Source organism: Ciona intestinalis, unplaced genomic scaffold (assembly GCF_000224145.3).
Source record: "Ciona intestinalis unplaced genomic scaffold, KH HT000062.2, whole genome shotgun sequence".
NCBI classification, from domain to species: Eukaryota; Metazoa; Chordata; class Ascidiacea; order Phlebobranchia; family Cionidae; genus Ciona; species Ciona intestinalis.
Genome location: NW_004190384.2, coordinates 482697 through 505697, shown reverse-complemented (window position 1 = coordinate 505697; position 23001 = coordinate 482697). Strand labels below are relative to the sequence as shown.

Below are 23001 nucleotides of genomic sequence, written 5' to 3'. Positions count from 1 at the left end.
CCATGATTAAAGTAAATGCTCAGATTTAGACCAATACTCGCTCATTTTTGTAGTTCAACAGACTTTAGCTTCAAATAATAATGAAAGACTTAGCTGGCCGTATATTAAACCATATTACACACAGCTTTTAGGATAATTAAACGGTTACCGAACTAAACAGCAAGTAAGCCTATGTTAAATCTAATAGCTCACATAATTTGAGTTGCAAAACATGGGTTTAAAATTATTGGCTAAGGCAAACACTTGAATGTAACTTGTTATACCATCGTGTGGCCAGGCAATAACAGTTGTTATAACACGTGTGTTTTGTTTCACACTCTTTGTGCTAGCTCACAAGTTGCCGTGTATGTTTAGCTAACAGTTTAGAAAAACAATTACTGACCACTGGTTTGTCGCAATTATGAGCCAACAATGGTAGCAACAAATCTGTTACTTCTGTGTCAGAGTCGGTACAACCATGTTGAATAAAAACCATATTCTTGTAACTATCAACATGTTATTTCAGATATCAATTGTTTTTGGTTTATTTAATCCTGGATCAAGTTGGGTTCTTGATCTGAGTATAATCTATGCTGCAATCACTATTCATGTAAGAACTTCAGCATACTCGTGTGTAGAGAAACATAATGTGTTGCAATTTTATATTAGGTTTTAATCGTTAGAATGGATAAAATAGTGTAACTTATGTAGAAAAAATAAAGTCATTACAAGATGGGTGTTTTGTTTCATACACCTCATGCTCGCCTTTGCATTATGAGTTACTACATACAGAACTTTACCGGTTTCTAATTTTTTTAAATATGTGTCTGACAATTTACACAGCCTGTTAGCGCTGCTTTGTTAGAGTAATTGCCGTTAAGGATCTTGTGCAGGGACGCAAACGCTTAATTGATAGCAGCGTCAAGCCTTACACCAATAACCTTGTTGCTAAAGAGGCAGGCGCGTTAACCATTTTACCAAGACACAAGAAAATTATATTATTTCTTGTTCTTTAATCCTTGTTGGTAGGGAACCTTCATACACCTCATACCTCAGTTCTGTGAAGGAGTTTTGCCCAAGTATCACATTCCACCAGGCGCACAGTGGTTGGTTGTCCTTGGCAACTTGTTTATTCCCATCGTTGCTGTTTCTGTGGTGATCAGATGTTTTAAAGAACAAAGCTATTTTAAATCGCCCGATCACAAACAAGAATAAGTTTGGAAATTTATTTTTTCGGCGAATCTGGCATAGTAGGGTGGGGTAAGATGAGACACGTTTTCTTTCTCTTTGATCATCTCATTTGGTAGTAAACAAATAATATTAAGAGTATTATATAGTCTTATATCCTAACTTAAAAAAAGCGTTGTTAATTGTTAAATATGCAATCCGAAAATATGGGATTTACGTAAAAAAGGTTTCCCATCTTACCCCACAGTACTGTAGATCTAAAAGTCGTTTGTTTTTGGTCTGCCATTCGACAAGACTCTGTCATAGGTTAAAGTGAAAATAAGTTAGATACCTCATGCGATGTACATATAAGAATTATTTAACACTGAAGTTATATAAGGTAAGACGCCACACATTTAGTGCACAATATCCAAATATACTGATTGTGTTTTAATCAATTACTAGCGGTGTTTGCCCTATGGGAGTTGTTTGCGTACGAATATATAGTTCAATAAGTATTCTTTATTTACTATCAAATGGGACAAGGAAATCAGATCATGTCCCGTCTTACCCCACCCTACTATATAGAAGTTCTTGTTTATAGAGAGTTTGAACCACTATTGTGTTTTACTGTGTTGGTTATAGCTATCATAGATATTATAACTCTTCATATTCTGTTTAAAACTCATATTCACAAATCACTACCTTATATATTCAACTCACTTTTAGGTTTGTACTAATCAAGAAAATAATAAATCTATAAAAAAAAGTGTTCATGTTTTTTTGTCGTTATCTGATCGAGTGATAAAAACTAAACTTTTTAAAGATGTCAACAGAACATCCGTGATATAAAGACTAGTTTTATTAGTTGCGAGTTTTGTGTTTGACTCTGTCTCGTTGAAACTGGTTAAAATCAATTAGGAGTTAAACACTTTGTTGTAAGAATAAATGGAACTTATTCTTATTGGCGATGGCAGGGCAACAAGTAACAGTCGTTATAACAAGGTGGTCTGTTTTTACACCTCGTGCCCGCTTACAAACACCACGTATGTAACTTTGTAGGTGATTCATTTTGCGTGTTTGCAAATTTAGACAAACCAATACTGACCACTGGGTTGGAGTAAATGTCGTTAAGTATCTTGCCCTGGGATACATACACCCACAATGGTAGCAGCGACGAGCATTGAACCCGTTATTTATTGGTTACTGTTTAGACAACCTATCCACGTGATAACGACTGTCGTTGCCTCGCCATGCGAGGTTAAAGTATACTGAAGTATTCTATGGTTAACTATACTTTTATTCATTTGAAGTGCATGACCTGCTTAGGAATTTACCTTTACCGAACACCAGGTCATGCCAGGTAGAATGATTCATGACAATGTGTGTTACCTTCTTTCTGTGATATATAAACCAAGGTATGCAGACATGAGTCATCAGATTATTGAGATGTAGTTTGTGCCTGGTGTGCGTGTCAAGGAAATTTTTATAAATTTACAATTCATAGCAGTTTTTATACTTTGTTTTAGATTTAAACTGTCAGTGTATGGAGTACTACTAGTACAGTTACCCCACATTTTCTTATCATGTTTTGTGTTTCAATTAACAACCCTATTTTACAGTCGTGAAGATTTTTAAATAATTACTAAATTTATTTGCTTACTACCAAATAGGACGATAAAAGTCGACGATAAAAGTTAGTGAACACATATTCCATCTTGCCCCACCTCACAACCCATCTTGCCCCACCTCATATAATTGCCAATGTTTTGTCAAACTTTATGATTTTCTTTGATTAAATAGAAGAAGAAGAATGAGGTGATGAGGAATGACAACAATTCCTTTAAATATAGGTCGGTTTACTATGAACAGTGGTGCGAGGTAAAATGGGACATATTTTCTTGACTTTTTATCGTTCCATTCGGTAGTAAACTAAGAACAAGTATTAAAAACCGTATTCTCACGACCAAAAGAGCGTTGTTAATCGATAAAGTCAAGATTAGAAAATATAGCTTTTAGGTGCTAACTCTATCCCATCATGCCCCACAGTACTTAAGCCGGTTTTTTTCATGAACAATATGTCAAACTCAAGTTACAACGAAACTTTAACGTGGAATGACGTCAAAGTACAGTGGATGACGTCACTTATATTTTCTTCGCTCTCAAGTGTGGGGGTCCTGTATTTGATAATTGCGATGATGGTGCATTTGATAAAGCAAGCAAAACGATGCACAGGTAAAGTGTTTTCAATTAAATCAATAATATCCACTTATCAACCACAGAGTAACATACGTGGTAACTCGTAAGCAGGCACAGGGTGTATTGATCGATGTTTTCGATGAAATAAAACCGACGTTTATAAATTATTCTTTGTTCATGTCTACGAAAGAATGTTGTTAATATTTGAATAAAAGAAAGTTGCATTAAACCAGTGTGATTGGCAACGACAGATATTATAACACTGGTGTTCTGGTTCCTACACCTCGTGCTAGCTTACGAGATACCACGTATATAACTTTGTGGATGATTGTTTTTATGTATGGCTGATAATTTAAGCAACTCATTAGTGACCACTGAGTTAAGACTGTCATTGCTATAAAGACAAATTGTGCAAATCAAGAGAAGTTGAAAATATGCAACCTGTTGTGCGATTCTATGAATCATCGAACCCATTGTTATTGTGTTAAAGGGCGGACATGATTACACAACACACGGAAAATATGAAACGTTGCTTTTTGTCTGCTAAATTTGCTTGCTGCATACTTTGTATTCTGTAATTAAAAAACAACAATTTATGCTATCATGAATGCATTTGCGCACATCATCAATGTGCTTTATAAATATTACGAAATTCACCTCATACTGATTCATTTTTGTGTAGGACATCCTTAGGCCAAACACAATAATTATTTATTAAGAATGCGGTAAATTGTCTTCGTTGGTCTTGACTTTTAAGTGCACATAATCTAACATTGGTAGGAGCAACGAGCATTGTATCTCGTTGCAGGCATATACACTTACAACCGCGCCACGCCGTTGCAACGGCGCCAGTAAAACTAATAGCGACGAGTTTTTACCAATAATTAATTAATTATTTCTGTTTCAGATATTTTTAAAAGAAAATGGATTGATTTAGTCATTGTGTCGGCTGCGGTTGCAATTCTGCTTTACGTTGTTCTTGAGCTACCACTTATTACACGCCAGCATGAACCTTATTGTACAATATACGAGAAAACAAAAGTAGTCTGCTTCGGCTTTTCTCTAATGTGCATTTATTCGGTTCTGTGGCTACGAATGCTAAAGGCGTTTTACCTTAAACCAGCGACCGGGGAAAACTTGGGAAAATCACTTCGCTTCTTCAGTCAAGTCACATTCGCTTTGCTTGTTGCAATGACTGTGATAGACACGTCAATTTTTCTTACTGCTTCACCTTATCGTACAACAGCACTGGGTTGCGTAAAATCTACAAAATCTTCCCGTTCTGTTGCAAAGTGGATAGCACTAATTGTAACCACAACTTTGTGCCAAGGCTGCCTGCTGTTCTACTTTATATATCCACTCTACGTGCATCGCAAACGAATGGGGAGACATGGCATTCATTCAAAATCCGTTCTGCCTTTGATTAAAAGATTGGTGGCAGTATTAATGATGTGTATCGCAGCTAACATCGTTGGTTACACTTTCATAGCAATATACAAGTCACCTACAGTGTACGTCACCAATATTGTGCTTGGAAGTAATTTGGTTTTCCATTTAGTGGCGCTAGTGTACTTGTTTCAGGATTGGAAGCAAAGATTGAATCCATTCAGTATTATTGCTAGTCGCCGCAATGCAACATGGGTAATTTCTACAGAAGCAAGTGTCCAAAGTCCATTATCTAAATCTAAACATAGACAAACAATCGCCTAAACTCTCACCTCTGTGGTTGAATGTTTTCAATTGAACGTCACATTTATCTCCAAATGTTATTAACGTAATATCGAAACTGTGGAAATAAATTAAAATATGCAAACAAAAAAGGGGCAAAAACTTATTCCAAATTATTGTTTAGTTGAACAGTAATTTGAGTCCATTTGTTTAACTTTACAACGACAACAAATATTTCATCACGTGTGTTGCAGACAGGCGAAATATTGTGACGTCATAGTTGTTAATAATAGCATTACATTATGTTCTGCATTATAACCGCATGTGTCAATAGATTACTGATAATATATTAACGAAAGTTCGGTGTTCATTTAATAATAATAAATACATCGTATTATAAAATTGTTTTCATTCAATGCGATCAACAAGTTAAACAAATTATCTTCGAAAGATAATGCGATTATTTTAAAACCCTTTAATTAAATTAAACTTTTTTGCTTCGCTCTGTGGAAGTAATCTCATTTTAAAGATAATGTTAAACGATGTTTTTATTCTGTGTTATCGTCCCATTTGGTTGTAAACAAAAAATCTTCACAGAAATGTATAACCGTAACCTGTGACTGTATAAGACAGTTGATAAAAATACGATTAGAAAAAATATGTGCTAACATTATCCCATCTTACCCCACAGATTATTAGTCCGTAGCTTATGCTAATACGATAAACCGATGTACGTTTTTCAAGCCCTTTCCGATTTGTATTTGCGGTTATGTTTATAACTATTTTAGTATCGCATGCTGCATGTATGATGCTGTGGGAATAGTAGAGACTCGACGCGAACACCGCACAACGACATGCTGGTATTATTCAACATCGGTTTGTAATTTTTAGTGGTTTGTAATTAGATTATCCATTAGTGGGGCAAATGTATAGGACTATAGGTAATGGTTTTAGTTTTGCGAAATTAACAATTACTTAATGTAACGAAGCGACCTGTGTACGACTCACGTAATAGATTCGCACACCTATAAATACTGTCTCGCTATAGCAGGAGTTCTGACATGTTTACCATGAACTGCAATGCAAGTAGGTGTTTCACCACATACTTCTTTTTGTTGAGTTTTCCACTGCGTTTATCTAACAGGTACTTGCTGGTTAATGTGTAATTTGGTGGAGCACCAGATAAACAAGTCACTTTATTAGTGTCGTGAGAACGTTGGCTGCTGTAGACGACCTCCGTTCACGTGAAAGTAACTTTGCATTTTATTTTATTTTGTCAGCCAATTGTATGCAATTACAAAGTTTATCCAAACTAATATTTTATTATGTATTTTTTTACTTTATAGAAATTTACCGAATACGAATTAGGAAGTTCCAGGGAAATATGTTTCGGTACCTGGTCGGTCATTTGTCTCTGCTAATCTTGTTATCAGGGTAAATGCATTGTATTTAAATGCCGTGGTTTATGTGACTAAATAAAATGTAATTATTTCAGGTCAGCAAGGGCGGATTTACAGAGTGAAGCTGTGGCATTCACTGCTAATTATTCCACAGACGCTGCTGAGGTTTATTACAATTCAAGCCTTGCAGCGTGGAATTACCAAACGGGTATTTCGGAGGAAAACTTGAATGCCATGGTAACGTTTTATTGAATATAATATAAGTTTGGCTATATTGTATATACGTATAAGTTATACTATATATATATATATATACATATAGTATTATATATTTTATTATATAATACTGCGAGGTAAGATGGGATACTGTTAAAAACTAAATCCACTATTTTCTAATCGTGATGATCTTAATAATTAATACGCTCTTTTAGAGTCGTATATAGGCAGACGACTGTATAGTTCCTTAAATTTTCTTTGTTTACCACCAAAAGGGACAATAAAAGAGAATGGAAACATATCCCATCTTACCCCAGCTCAATAAATATAAGACACGGCAGTAGTATTGTAACTGACCTTTCTAAACATCTACGAATATTTTTTTTAAACGAATATGGTAGGCTATATGAAAGTCAAATATTTTTTAATGCGCGAGACAACGTAAGACGTTTATAAAGCGCACCATTTTAAAATATATTTGTGCAAATATGGTTTATTTACAGAATGCCGAAAACGTTAAATCTGCCGCATTCACCAAAATGTACGGCGAACAAGCAAAAGCAGAATTTCCAGACACTTCAAAATTGGGTATACCAAAAAATATTACAAGTTTAAAATATTTAAATAATTTGTGTCATTTAATAATAAATTGTGCATCACTTTAATTCATAAATTGTATTTTATATCAAAAGAAAACATTTATTTCTGGCAGAAGCTTAAAAAAAGTAGTTTTTAGTTTATATTCTCTGTTATATTAAAATAACATAACTTTTTCCATTCATTACTTTAAATACAATAACAAGGATCATATTTCATTAACTTACCTTAATCAAAGAAAAAAATTAAATAGAATACAAAGTAAACAAAGTAATTAAATATTATGAACAAACAACTTGGTGCGCGAATAAAATTTGAATTTTGTTTTTCAGAGGAAAGTGAACGGCGACAGATAGACAGCATCAAAATTCTTGGGACGGCAAATTTAAACGAGGCTGACTTAAACCAGGTGTGTTCATCATACTGTATTGGATGAAACTTGTTTATCATTGTATGACGGGGCAACGGGAGTCGTTATAACACGGGTGTTCTGTTTTATACACCCCGCGCCCGCTTAAGTTACAACGTATTTAACTTTGTGTTTATTTTACTTAATTTGTCCATAATTTTTATCTCATATTGACAATTTAGGAAACCCAATGAAAGCTACTATGTTGGAGCAATTGCCGTTACGTGTCTTGCTTAAGGACAAACAATGGTAGCGTTATCGAGCCCCGAACCCGTAAACTTGGGGTCGTGCTAACCACTGCCATACGTCCATCAAACAATATATTGCAAAAGAAACATATTGCATTAATTGGAATAATTTAAATATAAATGCTTTGCCAGTAAATTTGTTTTACATCCGAAACAATTTGTTGGCAAAAAAACCTGTCATATATCTACGTAACTATACAGAATATTGTTTGTTTTAATCTTATTATTCTACAGTACAATGATTTAACTGGAGGTATGGAAGCAACTTACAGCACAGCAACAGTTACAATGCCCGACGGACGTGTTCTAAACTTAGATCCAGGTATGATTATGTAATATTATTATATAACTAGTAATATACACCAGTGCTGCTTTCGATTTCGCAAAAATAACGTTTTACTTAAGGTTTTTATAATTCTTTGAATGTTCTTTGTTTACTACAAAATTGGAGGAAAAAATATATTAAAATGTGTCTCATCTTCCCCACCTTTATATGCAATATACACGTACATTAGTATTCTGGCGTTTTCTATAAAAACTCCCAAACACTCACACACTTACATCTCGAAGCTCATTATAAACAGTTGCCACGTATGTAACTTTATAGGTGAATAAATCTTTTATTGATATCATAAATACGAATTAAGATTTTGATAAATATAATTTTACGAGTGCAAAAAAAGTATACTGTTATAACATAACAGGCATGTTTAAATTTCTGTTGTTTGATTTACACAAATTAAGTTTATAAACATTACTTGCCAAAATGCAACAAAGGCTTTCAGGCCATCGTTTGATACTCATAGACGCGGTGCAAACAAGATTATTATAAAAGCCTGCCGACTTAAATAGAAAAAAAAACTGAAATTATAGATTGAACACACTAGGGGAATATTTGTACCTTTTAACAATTATAAATTTGGACCTCAGTTTCCCGATAAATGCCTTGCTCTTACATAAATGCCGTTACATAAACCTGCCATGCATTAATCTATATAGCTTCAGCTCTTACATGAACCCGCCATTGTTGGCATTAAACATTGAACCCCCACGCAGTAATAAACAAATTTATTACAAGTTCATGTTCACTCTTATCCTCTGTTTACTACTAAATAGGCCAAAACAAGAGATGCCTCATCTTACCCGACCTTACTTTAATCTAAATAAACTACCGTTTTGAACTACACGATAAAGTATTGAACTGTAGCTCTAAAACTAGCTGGAGTATATAACAAAACGAGCACAATGTATTTTTAAAGATTTGACTGCATTGATGGCTACATCACGTGATTACAATGAGTTGAAATACGCGTGGAAAGGATGGTACGAAGCTGCTGGTCGACCAATCAGAGACGACTATGAAAGTTTCGTAACGTTGTCTAATAAAGCAAGTGTCGCAGATGGTAATGAATAATAACTATGCAACAGATTGTTTTATTATTCTCATATTATATAACTGAATGTAAAGTTAAAGATTTTCTTCTCGCGTGGTGAGTGTTCCGTTTCATACACCTCGTGCTTACGAGTTATAAGACAGATTCACCGGCGCCGTGGCGCCTGTAGCGCAGAGGTAATGGGTTCAAGGCTCGTCGCTGCTACCATTGTGGGCGTATGTGTCCTTGGGCAAGACACTTAACGGCATTTGCTCCAACCCAGTGGTCACTAATGGGTTGTCCAAATTAACAGCAATATATAAAAATGAATAAAAAAAAATCCCCAAAAAATAATCACCCACAAAGTAACATACATGGTAACTCGTAAGCTGGCACGAGGTGTATGAACCCGTGAGATAACGACTGTCGTTTTCCGGCCACGCGAGGATAAAGTAAGTTACATTCATTCATTCATTCATTCATTCATTCATTCATTCATTCATTCATTCATTCATTCATTCATTCATTCATTCATTCATTCATTCATTCAGATGTAACTTTTTATCTTCAGTGATGTCCCAAATCATTTTTTAAACCAAAACGTTTCAAATAAATATATTATCATACACATGGGTCGCTATGTTTCTATTGAAACTGTTGTGGTTAGTTTTATGCATGATGAAACAATGAGCATTGAGGTTTCAAATGTGTTTAGGATTCGCTGACACGGGAGAATACTGGAGATCTTGGTATGAAATGAATGGTCAGTTAGAAGCAACCGTGGATGCGCTGTGGGCCGAGGTTAGTATAATGAATGTAACTTAATAATACTTGCGTGGCAGGCAACGGCATCCGTTATACCACGGATGTTTTGTTTCATACACCTCGTGCCCATTTAGCCTACGGAGTATGTAATTTTGGAAGCGATTATTTATGAAGTACATTTTGAAATGCACTACCGACAGTTAGGAAAACCTAAAAGGAACCACTGGATTAAAGTAATTGTCATTTAGTGTCTTGCCCAAGGACACATACTCCAACAATAGTAGCGACATTAAGCTTCGTAACCGAAGCTCGGTAGAACATAACTCGGTGCAAGAACAGGCGTGTTTACCACTGAGCCACGAGGCCAAGCTTTTGCATGATAATAATCATTTTTGTTTGTTAACTTTTTTGTTGTATACATTTAAACACAATGCGCTTCTGAAATCCTATTTCACCAAGAAAGAGAAAAAACTGTTTGGGTGAAACACTGTTCGGGTAATACCCTTTTGTAATATATTTGATGTAACATTTTGTTTTAAGAGACAGCATGATTTTTCTTCTACCGAATAAACTAGTAACAGCACAATTTAGGTTTTGCTTTTTAGGTGGACCAAAATTTAGTTAGTAGGCCGACTAAGTTGTAATAACTAATGCACATGACTAGGGGAGTTGAAGGCGGCGCAACAAGAATAACAGAATACAATCTCTGGTTTTACGGACTGTTTGTTTTTTTAGCTACAACCGCTGTACACGGAGCTTCACGCTTACGTTAGAAGGAAACTGTATGAAAAGTATGGATCAAACTATATCAACCTTAAAGCTCCAATACCTGCGCATTTACTTGGTAAATATATTGTTAATTTACTTTTATGCGAAAGTATCCAACTTATTCATCCTTGCGTAGCGGTTAGCGGGCAACGACAGGCATTATAACATGGATATTCTGTTTTATATACCACGTCTGTAACTTTGCAAGAGATTGTTTTGTAATGCATGGCTGGTGTCGTTCCAAGATATAAAACCGATTTAAATCCGCAATGGTATATGTTGTACAGCACTATGTATGGCTGATAATTTAGACAATCCATAAAAGACCACACTGGAGCACTTACAGTTAAGTTGCCAAAGGACAAATACGCCTTAACGGTAGCAGTGACGAGCCTTGAACCCATAAACCCCGCAAGATTCAGGCGTGCATCACAGTGCCAGTTATATCTTTAACCGCTGTTTTTTTATAATCTAGGTAACATGTGGGCACAACAATGGGGGAATATATATGATCTTGTTGAACCTTATTCGGGTAAAACAGGAGTTGATGCAACACCTGCCATGCAGAGCCAGGTGAGTTTCCAAAAAAAGAGGGAATGTTTTTAGGAAGGTAATAGGCAAATTTTTTGATTGGGCAAAGAAATTCGAACCACCAGTTGTCTGTTTCATACACCTCGCACCTGCTGATTAGTTATCACAAATACAACTAAGTTCTCCTTATAGGGCTGTATAACAGACGTTATAATTTTCTGTTTGATGCTTGTAGATATTATACGGTATTGGCTGTTACTGCATACTCAATATAAGGTTGTCACTGCAGTGTTGTTATCTGTGTATGCTGTAGATATGTAGCTATACTAGGGTAGAAACTACAAGTTGTACTAATACAAAACTAATACAAGACACTGTCATTGCAAATCCATCAGTGGATTTTTCAAATTATTTGTCTTATACAAAATATTTATTACTTAGAAAGTTACATACATGAACTTTCAGGCAAGAACGAGGTGTATGAAACAGAACACTCGTGTTATAATGACTGTCGTTGCCCCTTCATGCGAGGATAAATAAGTTACATTCATTCGGTTTAAGTTGTTTAAAATACTTGTTGCATATCAGGGATACGACGCAATGAAAATGTTTAAAACATCGGAAGAGTTTTTTGTTTCATTGGGATTGGATAAAATGACCGATGAATTTTGGGCAAACACAATGTTTGTAAAACCCACTGACCGAGATGTAGTCTGTCACGCATCTGCTTGGGACTTTTACAATAAAGTTGATTTCAGGTGATTTTTCTCTCACATTTCAGGAAAAAAGTTTTAATATTTTAGATAAATTAATATTTGGGAGTTCAGATTTTTAAAATATTAAAGTTCGATTTTGTTTACTATTTCTAACTTGATCATAAAGTTTTTAGGGTAGGGCAGTGTATCTTGTCATTCTGTTTCCCGTCCCATTTGGCAGTAAACAAAGAATATTAACAGAAATATAGATACCATTTTACCCCACAGTACTGTATAAAGATAACAATTTACATATTTCATAAATGAACATCTGGTGCCGTAGCGCAGTGGTTAGCGCACGCGTCTCTAACCAGTTATCGGTTCAAGACTTGTCGCTGCTACCATTGGCAAGAGAATTGCTTCAACCCAGTGCTCACCAATGGGTTATCTAAATTGCCAGCCATACAACTAAAAATAATTATCCAAAAAGTTAAATACACGATAACTAAGTAGACATGAAGTGTATGAAATCAAAACACACATGTTATAACGACCGTTAAGTTACGTTTATTCGTTTATATCAGAATAAAGATGTGTACTGTGGTGAACATGGAAGACCTTATAACCATACACCATGAGATGGGTCATATTCAATATTATCAACAATATAAAGATCAACCAATACCATTTAGAGGAGGAGCGAATCCAGGATTTCATGAAGCGGTTAGTTTGTATTTTATATTCTTGTTCTTTATTTCATAATTTGTAATTTTTTAAAAAAATTTATTTTATAATTTGTAATTATTCTAAATTGTCCAAATAGTTGTAACATAAAAAATGGTTTAAACTTTGTTGTGCTAGTTTTTGGGTTTATTGGGGTTATTTTTTTTAGTTTGAATACTAACATCCCATATACAAGACACATGTTTCATTTCATTTTAACTTCTGACATCACTAAAACATTTAACTTTAAAACCAAAATGTTTGAAATAAAACTTGTATCAAACGTATGGACTGTCATGTTTCTACTGAAATTGACAAGAAATCCATGTTTTATGCATCTGGTTCCCATGGTTTTGTATTAGGTTGGTGACACGCTAGCTTTGTCTGTGAGCACGCCCAAACATTTAAACAAAATTGGACTTCTGGATGAAGTAGAAGAAGATGATGAAGCCGATATTAATTATCTTCTCAGCCAAGCCATGGACAAGATTGCTTTTCTACCTTTTGGTTTGATGATTGACAAATGGCGATGGAGTGTTTTTTCTGGTGATACCCCGAAAGCTAAATACCAGGAAAAGTGGGATCAGTTGAGGTAAATTTTGTTAAATCAATGTAACCTGTTAACCCCGGGATGGTGAGGCAACAAGGGTGTTCTGTTTCATACACCTCGTGCCCCTTCCGATTTATGAATAAATGTAAATATGTGATCAACATCAGTTATGTTTTATATACCAGATGAGCTGAAAAAATAATTGTACAACATGCCTGGTAGCAAGTAACATACTTTGAGTAAGCCTAAAAACAAAGGGCTAAAGCCTAAAATGCAAAAGCGACTAATCAGTTTTCACCTTAATTCCATTAGGAAGTAAACATATGATTATCAGTGCCCACACCCATTGTTGTCATAAACAAACATATTTATCTTACAAGTCACATCTGCTTTTCCCTGCTAGGTTGTTTGCTACTTATCTGCTGAGAATTTATTTCTGCCAAGTCATTGCATTTATTATAATGTTTGTGCAAATATTTGGACAGTTTCCGCTGAATTGCTCTGATAAGACTGTAAACCATGTGTTGTTTTTTTCTTTAAAATGTTTTAGTTGTTACAACATTTATTAGTTTGCTTTGGCGTTTATGAATTGACAGGCTCGATTTATATTTATTGTCGTGTTTTGTAACATTATTATCAAGCTTTTTTCATTTAACTTTCATAATGTTGTTCAACTTGTTGCTTTCTTTTTTTCTTTTTCAAAAAATTAAATAGCAACACAAAACACAATCATACACTGGAAAAGATAAACAAACGTTAACATCATTTTGTATAAATATTAATATTGTTACAGAAAAGATTTGCAAGGAATAACTCCACCTGTTGAAAGAGATGGAACAACGGACTTTGACCCTGGAGCAAAATATCACGTTCCTGCCAATACTCCGTACATCAGGTAAACATTTTAACCCTTAAGGAAAAGTCTTGCAAATATCTGTTTGTCAAGACTCGTCGCTGCTACCATTGTGGGCGTATATGTGTCCAAGGACAAGGCCCTTAACCTAAATTGCTTTAACTCAGTGGTCCCTTGTAGATTCTAAATTGTCAACCATATATTAAAAAGCAAACTGGCACGAGGTGTATGAAGCAGAACACCTGTGTTATAGTACTGGTATTGGGAGGTTAAAAAAGTTACATCCAGAATTAGTCAATTAAATGAAAGTTTATTTACTGTGGTAACCTTAAGTTGAAATCAGTTTTATTTTTAATGAAAAATATTTTGCATATTTAAACAACAGTTGTTATTCTTCACCAGGTACTTTGTGAGTTTCGTTGTTCAGTTCCAGTTCTACCAATCCATGTGCAATGCAAGTGGCCACCAAGGGCCTTTATATAAGTGTGACTTTTACCAATCAAAAGAAGCTGGAGCAAAACTACAGTAAATAGTTATTTAATATTTGGTTGTGTTTAATAAAATACAGATTTTATATAACGGATAGTATAACAAAATTTTTATTGTAAAAAGCATTTTGTTGTTAAAATTTTATTGCGCCATTGCACAGTGATTAGCCTTCCTGTAACCCAGAGGTTAGGGGTACAAAGTCAAAACATTTTTTTTAACAGGAAAATGTTGGAACTTGGCTCCAGCAAACCATGGCAGTTTGCAATGAACGAGATCACTGGTTCTGCGGACATGAGCACCCTCGCACTTCAAGAATATTTCAGTCCATTGACAGCTTGGTTAAAGCAAAAGAACTTGGAAAACGGGGACACACCTGGGTGGACGGACATGGATTGGAGACCAAGTTTGTGCTTGTACTTTAATTTAAGGAAACCTATTTATCCTAACATGGTGGGATTATGACAGTCAGTATAACACGGGTGTCCTGTTTTATACACCTTACAGATTTTCATTATTTTGATGTGTTTTTTTGGCTTAAAACTTTGACAATCAGTACTGGGTTAAGGCAATTCCCATTTAGTGTATTCCCCAAAGACATATACACCTATATTAACAACAACAGTGGCAAACCCCCCTAAACATGATTACATCAAACTAATTAATGTAATTGTTATAGTGGGTTACAAGTTGGAAGATTCTGTTGTTGGTTTCTTGGATAGTTACAACTCATCTGCTGAAGATGTTTATTTTAAAGCAGTGTCTGCTGAATGGGAATATAACACAAATATAAATGATCAAACACAAGCAGCAAGTGTATGTATATAATATATAATATATTTGTAAATGTTATGTTCCTCAGGTATGTTGTGAAATAATCGTTTGTTTTGACTTAATAAGTATATAGAAAAAACTTATTACGGTAAACAGAAAAGGTTATTTAGCACGTTACGAAACACTTGGAATATTGCTAAGTTTTTAAATGCTTGTTGATTAAAGTATTTTAAAATGAATTTTTTTTATGTTTTACGAAAGTAGTTGAGTTGTACACAGACCTCTTAAACTGACTGTGGAGAAAACATATATATATATTGTTTTTGCTTATTATTGAATAAATGAATATAACTTTATCTTCGCGTTGCGAGAAAATAACATTTGTTATAACCTGGGTGTTCTGTTCATTACACCTAGTGCTGCTTAAGACTTACCACCTATGTTTACTTTTACTTTAAGATGTAATTCTCGCTACATTCACATGTGTTAATTAGGGTGTGGCAAGCCAGGAGCAAGCGCAGTTCAACGCAGAACAAGCTGTATTAGCCAAGCAATACGACCCACTTGATATAAGTGATCCAACAAATACGAGGTTAATTGAAAAACTTAGCGTTGTTGGCACGGGTGCTTTACCTGATGCAGATCTACAAGCTGTGAGTTCTAATTTTTTACATTTGTCATTTAAGAAAAATTGAAAAAATGTTTAAACATTTGGTGAGGCAAGTCAACCACTATTATACAACACTGGTGTAGCAGAAACCTGGTTTCACCCAGCTACTGCGCATATACTACAAAAGTTTCTTATAAGAAATCTAATCTATAAGTCTGGTTTAAACACAAACATTACTTTCTACACCATTTGTTCGAAACTCAATGTTTAATTTCATCTAAAATATATAAATAAAATAATGCCTTCACATCATTTCATATAGTAAATAAATCTATTACTTTAATAAATGAACCTTCTTAACTTCGTACAAAATGTTGCACCTAACATCTCCTATTTTTGATTTCTCGTAAAAAGTTATTTAGGAACATTGGACCAGATTTCTGCGTTAATCGGGACCTGTTTGCACTTTCAAATAAATTTAATATTTACAAATTGTAAAAAAGTTTATGCTTTACCATTTTATATCGCAAAAAAGTGCTGTATCTACCATACATTAATTAAATGAAATAATATTTTATCTTTCTTCAAGTTAACCGAAGTAAACTCGAAGATGCAAACGAAATACAGCACAGCAAAAGCGTGTGGGGTTGGTGACAGACCTCAATCAGAATGCATTCCTTTAGATCCTGGTAATTATTCTCTTGTTTAAGAATATAATTTTAACTTTTTGTGATGAGAGACAGAATCTTACATATGAAATTTTGTAAATTGATTTTTTTAACTTAAAATATTGTTTAAACTATTCTTCATACTGAATGTACGTTTTAGTACGAAGCTGAATATTAAAACTTGATTGAAAAAAAAACAAAATAAATTTCACTTAAAGTTCCAACTCTTGTTCTGTGTGCACGTTAATATATTACATGACCATCACATATATTACAAAAAATATATTAAACACTACATAAAAAAGAAAATAGATAAATGCAAAATGATACCGAATACACATAAGCAGAATCCTTATATATTGTGTTTTTAGATCTTACAGCTATCATGGCCACATCAAGGAATTATAACGAACTTCGAGACGCGTGGTTAACATGGCGCGATGCAAGTGGATCAACGATGCGCGATGATTATATTTCATATATAGATCTAGAGAATGAAGCAGCCGTGTTGAACAGTAAGATAGTTATTTTAAAGTTATTTCATTACTGTCATTTAATGAAAAAAAAAATTATATTGTTAATATTATTATAATTAAATTAAACTCCCGTTTTTATTATTAAAATAATATTTTTAACACTTTTAATAAAATCCTATCTTGTTTATACCTGCATGGTGGACAACGACGGTTCTTGTAATGACCGCCATTGCCCTACTGCACCAGGTTAAGTTTTATTTATTTTTAAATCCATGCAGATTATCATGATATGGGTGAATATTGGAGGGCTGATTATGAAACACCAGATATTGAAGAACAGTTGGAAAAAGTTTGGCAGGAAATGTTGCCGCTGTATGAGGAGTTACACGCTTATACACGAAGGTTAACATTTTATTTGTGTGTTTTTATTTTTAAACAATATTTGTCGTGACGCAGTGGTTAAAGCCATAAGAGTTTTAAACTTAATGCTGCGTGCATTTGTTCTTGAAGAATACACTTAACAACAAACCCTGTTGATGTCTTCCATTGTGACAAGCCAAACATTGGTCCTTAAGATCACAAAAACCCTGAGATCCTGTTCACATTTCTATTACATACCCCTGTCAGCAACAGCATGTTTACAAACACACAACCTAACTTGTTTTACTTACAGAAAGTTGTACAACTACTATGGTGGTGAAGTTATCAATTTGAAAGGTCCCATTCCTGCACATTTGTTGGGAAACATGTGGGCACAAAGTTGGCTTGACATATACAATCTCGTGGAGCCTTATAGTGGTAAATCACGACCTGATGCCACACCTGGTTTGCAACAAAAGGTCACTTTATGATATTTATAACTACATGGTTGCCAAACTGAAGTAGTTTTATGCTGGTTAGAGTAAATTAAACGCCAATATTGATGAACTGCCAATTAAAATGCTGGGAAAAAATAAATGTAACTTGGACGATCACAATAGTAGCACTAGCAGCGTCAAGCATTGAACCACCAACCTTTAGGTTAGAGGCAGGCACTCTTACCACTGTGCCAAGGCCCAAGGCATAATAAGTGGTTTTGTCTAACTAAAAGTTACAAGGTTTGATGTCGTTATCTTTGTGAGTATGTGTTCTTGGACAAAACACGTCAATTACTCAAAAGCCAAAGTTAGATACTCGTAAGCTGGCACGAGGTGTATGAAACAGAACACTCATGTTATAACGACTGTCACTGCCCTGCCAAGCAAGGATAAATAATATGTGGTGACTGGTAAGCTGGTACCAAGTGTATTAAACATAACAGACGTGTTTTAACGACCATTGTTACCCCGTGACATGAGAATAAATAAGTTTCATCCACCGTAGGGTTGGAATGCCGAGAAAATGTTCCATGTTGCCGATGACTTCTTTGGTGACATGGGGTTGATGAAATGTCCTGATGAGTTTTGGAGCAAAACAATGTTTACTAAACCTGAGGGTCGTGAAGTGGTGTGCCACGCTTCTGCTTGGGACTTTTATAACAGAAAAGATTTCAGGTTTTTTTTATAAAATATAATTAAATATTATTTTTGGTTGTTTTGTCGTGAGTGTTTGCTTTTTAAAACACTATTAAAATAGTGAAACCAAGAACAATGAATTTACTGTCACAGTCAAGTTAATACACTGGTATATAAATGTGGCAAACAATGAGCTAAAAACATTTAGCAAACCAAGTTGTGTGCGATACGTAGTTGGTGGAATATTACATTGGGAGCAACTGCCACACTTTTACTCCTTTTCCAACTTTTTATTCATGGTGTGTTTTAGTGATTGTCGTTTTGCTGCTGAATCTCTTCTCTTCATTGTCTGAATACAGTAGGGTGGGGTAAGACAGGACTTTCAGTTTTCTTTTTCTGTCAGATTCGGCAGTAAATGAAAAATGTTTACAGAACTATGTCTTTGTAGCCCCGTGAATTAAAAAGCGCGTTGTTAATTGTTTGAAACACGATTGAGCAATTTGGGATTTAGGTGATCGAGGTATCCCATCTTACCCCACAGTAGCATAATATTATTTCACCGTTATTTTAACGATAAATAGAAATGTTGTTATTGTTTACGATGTTTTTTATTTACACAGAATCAAAATGTGCACTGAAATTAATCAAAATGACTTTGTAACAATCCACCATGAGTTAGGACACATCCAATATTACATGCAATACCAACATCTGCCCGTGACGTTCAGGGACGGAGCAAATCCTGGTTTCCACGAAGCAGTAAGTTCAATCAAATATTCACTATTTCTCTATATATCTCAGGGCTTCCTAAACTTTTTTCTCCCCTTTAAACCCCCTGAAACGTTAACCAACCTTTTACATTTAAAATTAAAACATATACTTGGTGTAAAACTGGTTTCACAAAGCTCTTAAGTTCATGTGACTCCCAGTTTAGAAAGCCCTGACTTAACTTAAATTGATTCACCATAATCATTTTTTTCTGTTTTGGAATTTTTTTTATAATTAGTTTGTAATATTATGTTATTAATTACAACAGAGAGATAAAATAAGTCTAAAAGTTGGTGAAGTTTTGTGGTGTATTAATATTCGCATTGAGTTCATATGATGCAACATTGGTTATAATATATATTTATTTTCGTTTTATTACATAATGGTTTATATACATATCATAAACTTTGATGAAGGTGACATGAATGACTCTGTCAATATTGATGTGTGTGGATTGTTATCCTGCTCTGCTATTGTAGTCGTTTAAAGTCCAAATTTAAATTTGTTTCAAAACAGGTTGGTGATACTCTGGCACTTTCTGTTGGAACACTCGAGCATATGTACAAGCTTGGTTTAATTGATGAACCAACGGATGATCTGGAAAGCGATATCAACTATTTAATGAGTGTCGCGTTAGATAAACTAGCATTCATACCATTTGGTTACCTTATGGATAAATGGAGATGGGACGTATTTAGTGGAAGGGTTTGTGATTTGAGCATTTTAAACTAATGTTTTAAACTCAACATGTATTGTTAAAAGTAAATACCACAAAATAGTCATTTAAAAAATCACATGTAGTAACTCACAAGCGGGCACAAGGTGTATGGGACAGCTGTGCTATGACGATTGTCGTTTTATGGCTACGCGAGGATAAGAATTTTACATTCATTTATTCATAACACAATAATTGACATTCAATCATAACCTTTGTATTCAGATAAGCAAAGCAAACATGAACCAGGGTTGGTGGGATTACAGGGTCAAGTATCAAGGTGTTGCTCCTCCTCAATCAAGAGATGAAACCGATTTTGATCCTGGCGCGAAGTTCCACATCGCTAATAATGTCCCATACATCAGGTATAACTTGTTGAATGAAAATTATTTATCCTCACCTGGCGGCCCAACGACAGTCATTATAACACGGGTGTTCTGTTTCATACACCTCGTGCTTACTAACGAGTTGCCACGTATGTTACTTTGTTGGTGATTTTTCCCCACTGTCATTTCCCGGTACACGAGTATAAACAAATTTTAATCATTCATTTAAATTAAACACAATAAAGTTTTCATTGTACATATTTTCCAAGGTACTTTGTAAGCACAGTTGTGCAGTTCCAGTTCTATGAGTCTCTATGTAAGGAAGCCAACCACACTGGGGATCTGTTTAAATGTGATTTCAACGGAACCAAAGCAGCCGGAGATAAATTAGGGTTGGTTTATTATGATTGATATCATTAGAACAAAGTATCCCATGTTTTCTGATCGTGTTTTTAACAAATGACAACGCTCTTTTTGAGACGGGAGATTATGATTATATAATCAAGTAAATGTTCTTTGTTTAAATGGGATGAGAAAAAATGAAAACATGTTTCATTTTACCCCACCCTACTAAATGTATAGCTTACACCGTCTGTTTAATACAGTTGGGTAAAAATTAAAAACAGTGTCATGGAAGTTGTAATTATAGCCCGTTGACAACTACATTCCAAAGACTTGTTATGAATTATTAAGATAAAATAAACATTCTTACTTTCTGCTTAAAACTTGAACGTAATCCAGCGTTTGTGACGTCACACAGTATGCATCGTGTCTTTGCAAACACCTTTTTTTCTGATTGGCATTTTAATGTTGTTTAATTAAATGGTTTATTACATTATATTGTTTGTAAGGTGTAATGGTGAAGCCTATTAACTAAAAAATGTTGTTATTAAAACGACGCGTTAAAATGGCTCGCTACAGTTAGTTACTGTCTTCGCTTTTCTAAACTTTTCCAAATTTCATTACTGAATGGGCAAAATAAATTCATTCATTCATTCACAGTGCGATGCTGCGTCTTGGATCAAGCGTAAAATGGGAGGATGCTTTGGAACAAATCACTGGCTCCAGGGAAATGACATCTGCATCGCTTGTTAATTACTTTACACCACTCTTGAACTTCCTTAAAGAGGAAAACAAGAAAAATAACGACGTAGTTGGTTGGCCAGATTACTCGTGGGAACCCCCGACTAGTAAGTGCAGCAAATACTAAACTTAATTTCTCACGAAATATTTTAAAACCAAACTTTTACGACCATTGTTGGCTGCTAGTTCCCTTCGTTTTCGTTAATTATTTTAATCTTCGCAATCGTTTTAACCGATGTAAATAACATTTTTGTTATGTATATTATATTTAGTACTAAGATGGGGTAACGTTAGCACACAATATTTCATATTTCCTGATCGTGTGTTTAACAACGCTATTTAAAACTCGCGTGGATACATTTACAATTCTTTAATTGTTCTTTGTTTACAACCAAGAGGAACTTTATAGGAGAATAAAAGCCTCACCTATATTACCTCACCCTACTATAGTGTCTCTTGTTGTGCCTAAGTTGTTTTAATGTTATTACCTTTCCTATATTGTTTCTTTACCAGATAAAAACCCACACACGTTCGTAGCGATAATACCTCATCATTATTTCATGACCAAAAATTACGGGTGTCGCTAAGTCAATTGTTAAAAGTGCTTGGTGCTTCAGCTTAGCTACTACTTCGTAATATTGTGTCTGAAAATATAAACATTGTTACAGACACCTTGAGTGGGAACGGGAAGGTCTTACTGGATAATGCGGGCTCCACAGCCAAGCCAAGCTCTCTCACGTTTATTGCTTTTGTGTTTTTCTTGATCACACGAGTATTATTGGAGTAACACGGCAGCAAAATTAAAGATTGGTTAATCTAATTCAAGCTAATTATCCGACAGTCTACTATATAGATTATCACTGCGTGCTGTATGAAGCGGTAACTTTAAGCACTATGGTTAATATCAGTTGTGTTTATATTCCACATACTGATCCAAAGATCATATCTACACCCCTGATGCTTCTCAAATATTCAAGGCGCTCATTTCAGACTTGCCAAAGTCGAAATTTGATTTTTAAGACCTTCGAAGTGGGATGCGAAATGTAATCGCAGATTCGCGCGTCTTTTTAATCATGCAATGTGTTTATTTCTAATTCGAATCATCTCATATTTTGTTTCTTGTGAATTATCGGAATATATTTGACTTCCTAATGTTGTAAATATTCAATAAATAATTGTGACTGCGAATTCTAGATAAAAATGCTCTGATTTAATCAGACTGACGTATCAGACAGACGATCGAGATAAAACGACGTTTAATTAATCAAATAGACTGCGCTTGCAGTGATGTAATCGAGTATAAGGACTTCGTTTATTTTGCGATCTTACAGTGTATGTTATGTCAGTATATTTAATAAAACACATTTTAAATGAATTGCACTCAGCGTTGTATATGCGGTGGAACCATCACTGGTATAACGGTGGTTGTTCCCCTACAACGCGAGGATAAATAAGTTAAAC

At 34.6% G+C, this 23001-nt stretch overlaps 3 protein-coding genes across 5 annotated transcripts in view; all 3 read left to right on the top strand.

Annotated features, from left to right (window-relative positions):
* Nucleotides 1–1917, top strand: part of LOC101242251 (transmembrane 6 superfamily member 1-like) — a 5228-nt gene extending 3311 nt beyond the window's left edge. The window contains exons 6-8 of one of the 2 annotated variants that reach the window (XR_001975123.2): nucleotides 506–589; nucleotides 1009–1365; nucleotides 1717–1917. Coding sequence is in view for 1 of the 2 variants with exons in the window: in XM_004227002.4 (XP_004227050.3) it covers nucleotides 506–589; nucleotides 1009–1194 (270 nt within the window). In the remaining variant the exon portion in view is untranslated. Of the gene's footprint in view, nucleotides 1–505; nucleotides 590–1008 lie in introns of both variants that reach the window. The other variant, XM_004227002.4, reaches the window with a different exon arrangement.
* Nucleotides 1918–2555: 638 nt separating this feature from the next.
* On the top strand, nucleotides 2556–5415 carry LOC113474971. Its single transcript, XM_026838153.1, has 2 exons — nucleotides 2556–3381; nucleotides 4253–5415. The coding sequence occupies exons 1-2, from the start codon at nucleotides 3216–3218 to the stop codon at nucleotides 5053–5055; spliced, it is 969 nt and encodes a 322-aa protein (XP_026693954.1). The 5' UTR covers nucleotides 2556–3215; the 3' UTR covers nucleotides 5056–5415.
* A 358-nt stretch (nucleotides 5416–5773) lies between these two features.
* LOC100180899 (angiotensin-converting enzyme-like) lies at nucleotides 5774–22731 on the top strand. Of its 2 annotated transcripts, none has more exons than XM_026838149.1 (29): nucleotides 5774–5889; nucleotides 6360–6447; nucleotides 6509–6650; nucleotides 7133–7217; nucleotides 7559–7635; nucleotides 8118–8205; nucleotides 9143–9286; nucleotides 9972–10057; nucleotides 10757–10865; nucleotides 11265–11362; nucleotides 11909–12078; nucleotides 12600–12738; nucleotides 13101–13330; nucleotides 14082–14183; nucleotides 14544–14666; nucleotides 14852–15033; nucleotides 15307–15443; nucleotides 15896–16054; nucleotides 16601–16700; nucleotides 17051–17194; nucleotides 17434–17557; nucleotides 17829–17994; nucleotides 18518–18687; nucleotides 19269–19407; nucleotides 19933–20121; nucleotides 20357–20496; nucleotides 20727–20849; nucleotides 21460–21647; nucleotides 22209–22731. In XM_026838149.1, exons 1-29 carry the CDS (start codon nucleotides 5868–5870, stop codon nucleotides 22325–22327), a joined length of 3783 nt encoding a protein of 1260 aa, XP_026693950.1. In that variant the 5' UTR covers nucleotides 5774–5867; the 3' UTR covers nucleotides 22328–22731. The 2 variants fall into 2 exon arrangements, with proteins under 2 accessions (XP_026693950.1, XP_002123029.2); XM_002122993.5 differs by lacking the exon at nucleotides 5774–5889 and adding an exon at nucleotides 6198–6263.
* The last annotated feature ends 270 nt before the right edge of the window (nucleotides 22732–23001 follow it).